Source organism: Mytilus californianus, unplaced genomic scaffold, assembly GCF_021869535.1.
Source record: "Mytilus californianus isolate M0D057914Y unplaced genomic scaffold, xbMytCali1.0.p SCAF_3, whole genome shotgun sequence".
NCBI classification, from domain to species: Eukaryota; Metazoa; Mollusca; class Bivalvia; order Mytilida; family Mytilidae; genus Mytilus; species Mytilus californianus.
In genome coordinates this window covers 43282142-43292728 of record NW_026262679.1, presented here as the reverse complement: position 1 = coordinate 43292728, position 10587 = coordinate 43282142, and the positions used below count along the sequence as shown (strand labels likewise).

The 10587-nt window shown below is 33.4% G+C and overlaps 1 protein-coding gene across 1 annotated transcript; it reads left to right on the top strand.

Moving 5' to 3' along the window:
• Window positions 1-8934: 8934 nt before the first annotated feature.
• Window positions 8935-9453, top strand: LOC127733483 (putative nuclease HARBI1). Its single transcript, XM_052242838.1, has one exon. The coding sequence runs from the start codon at window positions 8935-8937 to the stop codon at window positions 9451-9453; it is 519 nt and encodes a 172-aa protein (XP_052098798.1).
• Window positions 9454-10587: the final 1134 nt, after the last annotated feature.

Sequence of the window (10587 nt, the reverse complement as noted above, 5' to 3'; positions counted from 1 at the left end):
AAAACTTTTACTAAATTCTTTCATATATACAAATATTTGATTAGTAAATTTGGCTGTACCTGTAGAAAACTTATTAAAAACGGTATTTCACATCCTAAATTTTACGATAATATTGTACAAAAAGCGCGTAAATCACTATGTAATCCGTGTAAACTCATCGAACCTTTAAACAAACTTATAAGTAAAGGTTATCTTACCAATGTTGTAATTAGATCTTTGAATATAGTTTACATTGGCACAAATATCGATTTTGTCATCAGCAGATTAAAACATAACTAAATTTGTATTCTTTTCAAACGGTTTCTTGGGATGTATAAATACACATCCACGTTCATTTTATATATAGTATAAGAGATTACTCTATATATATATTACATTATACATATTTATTAACAGGTTAACTCCTAACTATCCTACTGCCTGTCGATACTTTTATTTTAGCATTGCACTAGTCATGTCTTCTTTGACTGTCCATGACGTTAAAACACTAAATCCCTGCGATGTGTTTTAGTTGATTTTAGTCTCTGATGCATGATTTTTATTATTAATTGTTTTTGGCTTTAACTAGCTTTCAGTAACTGCGAGTACTCTCAAATCGCACTTTCGTGTTAGTTTGACCTGTTGATACAATTTGTAATGTATTTTTGTTATTTAATGTTTACTTATTCAGTGTTATATCTAGTCCCACTATTTTTAATATATACCACCTTTGATAAGTCTTTAGTATGACGATAAATTTTCACTTTTGTTCTCGTAGTAGGAACAACAAAATTATTTATTTTGTAAACATTATTTCCGTACTCCATGTATATTTTACAACAAAAGTATTTTCATTTACCTGTGTACGTTATTTTATTTGGCGGCATTTGTTATACATCTAACCCCCTTGTTTTATTAATTTTGTATTTACATTGTGTCATAGATCAAATTTTTTCGTTCAGTGTATGTTCACTTGTTTTTGTTAATATGTCTTTTGATTGAGTTATTAAGCCATTTCAATTGATATTTTATAGTGTGTCTTTCTATGTTGTGATGTTACACTATTGTTTCAGGTAGGGTGAAGGTTGGCGCCTATTAAAACGTTTAAACCAACCGCATTTGTTTGCACCTGTCCTAAGTCAGGAACTTGATGTTCAGTGGTTGTCGTTTGTTGATGTGGTTCATAAGTGTTTCTCGTTTCTCGTTTTTTATATAGATTAGACCGTTGGTTTTCCTGTTTGAACGGTTTTGCACCAGTCATTTTTGGGGCCCTTTATAGCTTGCTGTTCGGTGTGAGACAAGGCTCCGTGTTGAAGACCGTACTTTGACTTATAATGGTTTACTTTTACAAACTGTGACTTGGATGGAGAGTTGTCTCATTGGCACTCATACCACATCTTCTTATATCTATAGCTTTTATTTTTTAGCTCACCTGGCCATCACTTTGCGTCCGTCGTTAACTTTTACAAAAATCTTCTTTGATGAAACTACTAGGCCAAATTTAACCAAACTTGACCACAATCACCATTAGGGATCTAGTTTAAAAAATAGGTTCGATGATCCTGCCTGCCAAACCAACATGGCCAACATGGCTAAAAATAGAACATTGGGGTAAAATGCAAGTTTGGTGTATAATTGTCTTGAAAACCACTATGAATGGGCAAAAATTTTCAGAATGATGAGATATACATATTGTCTATTTACTTCAAAACTGTCAGGCAACTTCATATAGGTGTTACCGTATTGCCCTAGAATGACGAATTTTACTGATTTTTTTTCATGTTTGCCTAATACATGTATCTGAAAAACTATGATAGATAGAGAGAAACTTTATATACCAAAAATGATCAATAAGATCTACAAATAAGTCTACATGGTCGAAATCGTCAGACGACTCCTTAATGGAGTAATTGCCCTTTAATGACGATTTTTATCAATTTTTTGCGTTTTTGACTAATATCTGAAAACTATTATAGATAGATAGAAACTTAAAGAAGCAAAAGTGATCAGCAAGACAAGATCTATGAATAAGTTTACAATCTTGAAATCGTCTGACGACCCCTTATTGGAGTTATTGCCCTTTGATAATTACTTTTACCATTTTTTTGCATTTTTGCCTAATATCTGAAAAAAACTATAATAGATAGATAGAAACTTAAATAAGCAAAAATTATCACCAAGACTTGATCTACAAGTAAGTCAAATAGCCGAAATCATCAGTCGACTCCTTATAGGAGTACTTGCTCTTTAGTGACGATTTTTACCATTATTTTACGTGTTTGTCTACTATCTTGAAAACTATTAAAGATAGATAGACACTTTAAATAGCAAAAATGGTCAGCAAGACGATATCTACAAATTAATCAAATTTTGCTGAAATTGTTGGTTTACTCTATAGGAGTGATTGCCTGAATTGATATTGTTTTACTGTTTTTTTTTTTTTTGTTTTGGGCAGAAACTAAAGAAAATAAACCGAAAACCGAAAAAAAATATCAGCAATACAATAAATTTTGTCATGAATTCTATTCTAGTCCACATTGTTGTATTCAAGTTATATTTGTCTATCATTTGCTTTATAATTAATTGAATTTTCACCTTCTGCGTAAAACAAAGCAAACAATTATTCACTATCAATTACTTGATCCAAGTATTTAATTCGAAGAAGAAAAAACACGACTAATTGTAAAAAACGCTCTTACGCAATGCGGTTCGCCACAATGACATTTAAATGTTCATCTACATGCAACCTTATCACCACAGTTGCAGGTTGAACGAAATTACTCTATGAATGAAAAAGTGCATTTTCCGAAAAAAAACTTTCTACAAATCATGTCACTGGGAAAGTGCAATATTAGATGAGATAAGCCAATAAAGAGAGAAATTTGATTAGATAGGGCAATAACGAACGATACTTAAAGGGAATGCCAATGATATTATATTACAGTGACATGACTACTTATTTATGTCTTGTGTTCAAACAGTCGAAACATTACATATATCATTACATGAACCATGTTCTTAAAATTGCTGAATCTGGCAAAATAAAATTACTGTCATAACCAATCTGTTCTTACGCAACTTAACTTTGCGGTTTGTGTCAATTATGGTTTAACAACAAATCATTTTGTGCATATTAGATGATATCATTTGATTGAAATGCTTTTGGTAAGTGTATGATAGTCAACTTGCTTTTGTTTCATTTTTTGATAATTGGAAAAAAGGAGACATAAGGCGGGTTCTTGGAAAGATTGAATTAAGCTTGTTTCAATTAATTTATTTCCTATGATCTCTAATACTAAGCTAAGCCACTTTTGCAACTAAAAAATAGAGCTCTCAATATATTTCCCATGTCTGAATGAAACTGTTTCAATTTCTCTAGAGCTGTTAAGCGGAAATTTGATTGCCATTAGGTTTATCAATTTATTTGATAATTTGGTTATCATAATGTATATTCCGCAACTTGGAAGCGTGAAAGAAAGTACTTTTAGTTAGATGTTTTTAACAGGAACTAAAAGCAAACATGTATATTCAATCTACGCTTTGTAGGAGGAATCTTTATTCGGAAATTTCTTTTGTTTGAAAATACGGTATATTAAAATCTTAAAACTATGAATATTTATTTATCACTTTGATTGATTTTATTCGAGGAATTGCAAAGACAAAATCTAATTTGTGTGAATAAAGACCTGTATTTAATATTTGTGTGTACATGTAATGTCTTCCCCTTTAATACTGCATTGGACAAATAATTTTTACAAAAAAAATGTCATAACAACTTCTATTTTAGTATATCCGGGGTCTAATCTCCATTTAAAAAATTCCCACTATGAAGACGAGACACTGACTTCTACGATATTATGTGAATTCTTTATTTTTCTCTTAAAAAGCCAACTGACACGTGGTACAGTGATCTTTCCTTCATGCCATGAAGTGCGTGTCATAAGTACAGATAAAAAGAAATTTGAAATTATTATACATCTGCATCTTAACGGCAGACGGATGAATTGTGCAAAAATGAACATACACTTAAGCTAACCTTAGCAAGTTCTGTTTGTAGCTAACAGATTCCATAATATTTTATAACATTAGGTATCAAATATAATGAATCTGACTGAGCATACTAGCTTTTATTGTAGATAAATAGCTTCTTTATCGCCATCAGGCATTAGCTTAATTGAATCAGATGAAAGTTACGCACCAAAAGTAATCTTGGAGTTATCTCCGGCCATTAATGTAAGCTGTTAAAGCAAACAGGTCATTATTGAAATGGATTCATTGACTACAAAACCATACAGTCTTATTGAAAATCTACAGAACAACACAAACAAACTGATCGTCTATCTCAATTTGCATTCATTTGGCCAATTTGCATTTATTAGTTGTAAGTAACTTGATGGCAAACAACAATGAATTCTATTAAGATCGAACTGTACCATATGGGAATAACACATCCACGAGTTTAGACATAAAAGTTGCTGTGTATCAAACTTGTTTTTGGTAATATAATCATCAACAGTTATGCTCGAAACAAAGAATTCAGAGGGTTAAGTACATAACTCAGAATGAGAATATAATCCCCCCCCTCCAACAAATAATTAAAATCAAATAAAACAGAACAAAAACAGCTTCAGAAATAAGAATGTTTATCTATACGATATAATCAATTCAAAGACTTTTATTTTAAAAAATGTTTATCAAACCAAATAACTGGAAATAAGTTTGAGTGTCTGATTAGTAGTTCTTCCTACTGACATGTGGAATTGTGTAACAATTTTGATCACTTCTGGCACACAAAATGATATTTGAAATATCGCGAGATTCACATGGTCGCGATGCTATAACGAGATGAGTTTGAAGTTTCTTAAGTTATTTATCAAACTCGCACAAGTCGTTGTTATTCATCTTTCTCCCCTGACCTCTATATCTTATTTTCAAAATTGTGGTTCAATGCATAAGATTCAAATGATTAAGTCAGAAGAGACGAGTAGCATGTGTGAAAATTTTACAATACAGCTGTAGTTTTAAACATATATATTAATAGATTATCAGTTTTCTTCTTCAAGAGATTCTATCTAGACAAGCTAATATATTTTCCTTCCTTTTCAACTATTTTTGTTTACATTTCAAAGTTTAATTCAAGCTTGGGAATATAAAAAAAACGAAAAACGTATGTTGGATATCCATGTTAGATCCTTATAAGGATGTGGAAGGCATTTAAGATAGATACTCAAGGACGTTGTTTTTAAGATTATTATGAACAAATCTTATTCACCGATCACAAACAGATGTTTTTGTATAATTCAAATACAAAGCAACACTGAAATGAGTTAATGCACAAGTACTTTAAATTGGATGTAGAATTTTAAAAGCATATACAATTGATGCCTATAAATCTTGATTTGCCTAGTAGATTTGATATCACTACACATAGCATCTCTAATTATATTTCTTTCCTGAAATAGTTTGAAATAATTATTGAGTTTCTACAGTCTGCATTGTTCACTCTTTGTAAAAAGGCACTGATATAGTGTAACAGTTCTACAGCACTTTTGTCAGTCGAGACTGTGGTCTGCTGACATTATTTTACATGTAGGATAAATAACCGTCCATTATTCGGCTAAATAAGCAATTTGTTCACTGGAGAAGTAATCTTTAAAGAGAAATTCTATCGGCTTTCAACAGGATAATTTCAATAATTAAAATTGAAAATATATATAATTCCAAATGATTGCTAGCCGCAAATGTTAAGCATCAAAGATTTGATACTCGTATTTTGTTTTTATTTCAAACGAAAAGGAAAAAATGCATGTTAAAATATTTTAAAAACCTCCTCGTCTTTCTTTACGTATTAACTGGTTCCATTAGAACAGCTATGACGAGAACATGAGGCATTATTTAAATCAAATGGCGTATAATAAATATTATCAAATTGAAGATGTTTTATTTGTTTTCTCTCTAAAATGTCCTCCGTCGGAACTATCAATAAACTGACATTAACATCATATTCCCTAAAGAATAAAAGCAGTGAATTTAAGACAATTACCGACGAAAATGAGATCAGTAACAATATAGACACAAATAGGTTACAAAGCGGGGGTGCTTTATACCAACCTTTAAAGGTATCATTAACTTTTGGAAATACTTGTAAACAAAATGATATGTCCATTGATCTCATTTGAGGCCCAAACAAATATCCACTCACACATTATGGTGACGCGCACACACACACACACTTATGATGTATACTTGTATTAAATTTCATTTGAATGTGGAGGAGAGAATTGAAGTTTTCTTTATCGAAAAGATAAATCGTAAAATAGAATATTAGTATTTATCTCTGAAATTGTTTAATAATATTCAGATTATTGTCAATCTTGTTAAAATGTTGCATCTCTCGGGTAATATCTTAAGGTAACAAATTATCAGGTTGTTACATTAATCGTCAAACTAAAGAATGTTCACTTTTTATCACAGGGATCCGTTATTAATAGCATCTTCATATTTTTCCAACAAAATATAATTGACTTTTTTTACAGTTCTTACAAACAAGACAAAATTAATGGCCTTTTTTGTATTCAGTGTTTGGCTGTTAGAGTTGTTTATTTTGATTCCAATTTTTTAAATTTTGTGTCAGAATAAAGATTCCCAAAAATATGCCATGGGTTGCTTTCACTATTGGTTATCGATCGAGAATACTAGCACGACAAATTAAAACAATACTCAAAGAACTGCATGAACTTAAAAACACGGGAATTGATTTTATTCTTCATTTTTTCTCTTCTTTTTTTTCCAATTATTATTTCTGTGGGCCTCGGTGGCCTTGTATAGTACGTAGTTTATCTACAGTGATCACTAGCCTGTAAACTCAGAGGATGTAAGTTCGAACCCTGATGTACGTAGTTTATCTACATTGATCACTAGCCTGTAAACTCAGAGGTTGTAAGTTCGAACCCTGATGTACGTAGTTTATCTACAGAGATCACTAGCCTGTCAACTCAGAGGTTGTAAGTTCGAACCCTGATGTAGGTAGTTTATCTACAGAGATCCTTAGCCTGTCAACTCAGAGGTTGTAAGTTCGAACCCTGATGTACGTAGTTTATCTACAGTGATCATAGCCTGTCAACTCAGAGGATGTAAGTTCGAACCCCGATTGTGACGAAGTGTGTTCGAACCCAGGTCGTGCATGACACAGTGTGTTCGACTCAACTATTAATTTTGCTAGTGTTTCTGCCGAAGGTCGGTGGACCCGTCCGGGTTCTCCGACTTCCGTCACGAACATTATAACTCAGTCTGCACGACCACCATGATAAATGTAGCTAAAAGTGTCGTTTAATACCAACAAACAAACATAGATTACATGTATTACAATCAAATGACATTTGAAAAAACAAGCAGACAAAGGTCATAGCGCTCATTTGCTGAATTAACATCTGTTTATGTATTCACATGTTATTATATTTTATATCACTGTACGGTTGATGATAATAAAAAAAATCATTACATCAGTTTATTTTAAGTAACGGTTCCGTCTCCCCTAGATTATAACTATTAGAACAAGAAAGTCCGAATATGTTTTTCTTTCATAGTTCTGAATTGTTATTTTAAAATGAATAGCCGCAGAAATCATTTCGACATTTCCAATAAGTCAAACCCACGTACAGATAAAAAAAACAATAATTCTTTTTCAATATAACAGGAAAAATAATACCATATGTTACCACAAATACAATGTCCTTCAGACATTTTTGGATCAACAGATTTATTACTTGTCTTTGTTATTTGACATTGGAACATATGTCAGCCAGGCTGACAAGTACAGTCACAGTGTCCTTGCGAATCTGCTGAAATTACAGAACTTATTTTGACGTTACTTTTTCGCTTTCGAATGTGCACCAACTAGATTCATAATAACAGAACACATGCTTACACATTTATCGTAAATTGTCACAAAAAAAAACAACAAAAAAACAACAAAAGAATGGCGAAATAAGAAAAAAATATGCACACAATATCGATCATTTTAACAACCGTCAGACAAAGAAGAAAAAAAAATACAAAAATAAAAATTAAGATTGATATCTTAATTTCTAGCCTGAGATAAACCTTTAATAGGAGGAATAAAGTGAGTAGTTCATTTTTGTTTTAAAAAAATCAAATTATATGACTAGTTTACCAGCCAACATATGTTAGCTAGGTTGGCAAGAACACAGGGGCCGTGTCAACGAACGGTCTTAGGACTAGGACGTGTCTTAGGATGGTCTTAGGGTACGTCTTAGTCCTAAGCCAGGTTAACGAAAGTCTCCTAAGTTAAAATATGTCCTAGATTTGGTCCTAAAATTAGGATATATAAATAGGTGTCTTAGGATGGTCTTAGGATAGTCCTAAAAGTTACGATGTCTTTAGTTGAAATAAAAACAACATATATGGCCGCTGTGTATGTTCATGTAAGACGACGAGCGAATAACATTCGCCGAAACAGAGTGTTAAGGGACAGAGACAATCCATTAGATTATTTGGACGATGCTGATATTGTTCGTAAATATAGACTAAACTGACTTTCTAGACCAAAGATTCTAGAACTTTGTGGAATGTTTCAAAATGAGCTCGCTAGGCCGACTAAAAGGTCCCATGCAATTCCTGTGCCATTACAAATAATGGTAGCCTTAAGATTTTATACAACTGGGAGCTTTCAACTGGTTAATGCTGATGTCCATCGTATTTCAAGAGCAAGTGTTTCGAATATTACACGTGACGTCACACAATGTTTAAAAAATGTTTGCAATCAATACATTTCGATGCCCACAGATCAAGCATCTCTTAAGGCAAGGTTTTTATGACATTTCAAATTTTCCAAATGTTATTGGTGCTGTTGATGGTACTCATGTGCGTATCGAAAGCTCAGCTGTTGATGAACACTTAAACGTAAACAGAAAGAATTACCACTCGCTTAATGTAATGGGAGTTTGTGACTTGAACTTGAAGTTTTTAAACATAGTGGCTAAGTGGCCTGGTAGTACAAATGACTCATTTGCGTTGCGCAATTCAAGGCTATGTGAAATGTTTGAAGACGGAGACATAAGCGATGGATGGCTTCTTGGGGACAGTGGATATCCCCTTCGACCTTGGCTCCTAACACCAGTCATGAACCCAACAACAAGACGGGACCAACGTTACAACAGTTCCCATATGAGAACAAGATGTGCTGTTGAGAGGAGTTTTGGAGTGATGAAATCTCGGTTCCGATGTATCGATACCACTGCAGGAACATTGTTGTACAGCCCAGATAGATGTTGTGACATTGTAGTAGATGTTGTTGTTCTGCACAACATGTGCATTGACAATAGAATTCCATTGCCTCCAGGAAACGATAATCCAACAGATCATGGAAATATTGGTGGGCAGCAATATATTGGTATTCAAAATGACGGTGCAGTTATTCGTACAAGATTGGTTAATAATAGATTCTACAATTAATAAAAAAACATATTCTTATCCTTCTTTTTTTAATCACTTATGGGTCGTTCATTGCATTTATTCTTGTATTCTGATACATGGATGACTGTCTCACTGACATGTAACCAATAAAATTTCATTTGGTGGTACAAAGGAATTTACCAATTTATAGGTGTAAAAGAAAGGACTCAGAAAGAATCTTAAGGGACACCCAAACTCACAAGTAGAAAACAAACTGACAAAGACATGGCAAAAAAAAAAACCTCCAGTGGAAAACATTACAAGCATATCACGACCGGAGAAAGTGCAAAGACAGGCACGATGAGCCGGATTTTTAACATGATAGTTCATTAGATAATACTTAAAGTTTATGGAAAGTACAATTCAAAAGAATAATGTCGAACCAATCATGTCGTCATCCCCCCCCCCTTTTCGCTCTGTCAAGAACTATAAGAAAATAAACAAATTACTTGTTTCGTCTGCTGAAGAGTAGGAACTCCTTCTTGAAGATGAACATGAAGGCATTGTCAAATCCATTGATGTTTCTGTAAAAGAGGCTGTATCCATACCTCCGTCTATTCCATCTATAGGTGTGTCTCCAATAATCCCTACCACCTGATCTTCCATCGAGGAAATGTCTTCTGGGGGAGGACCTCCGCCTGTCTTTCTTGCCTCACGTCTATTGTGTGCCACTTTCTTTTTTGCGTTGCTCGTATACGTTGTCCATTTCTTCCGAATTTCTTCAACTGTTCTTTGGTTTGATTTTTTTGATTTTTGGTGTTTTAACGCCACTTTTAAGCACCGCTTTTGGGCTAATTCGTGGCCGCCAGTTTTTATTGGTGGAGGAAGCCGGAATGCCCGGAGAAAACCACCGACCTTCGATAGGAAAACTGACAATCCTAGTCAATTAAGATTGGAGTCGAGTGCACCCGCACGAGCGGGGTTCGAACTCACAACCTCAGTGTTGACTGGCTAGTGATTACAGTAGTAACTACTTAGACCACTCGGCCCGAAATGTTCTTTGGTGGTGGGTATTTGAAGAATTCATCTTTGTACAAATGCCATCCCATGTCTTCTTCTGAATATTATTTGTCGCAACATTTGACAACTTGCTGAATAATATTCCCTTATGTTTTTTAACTTCGGCCAGCATAA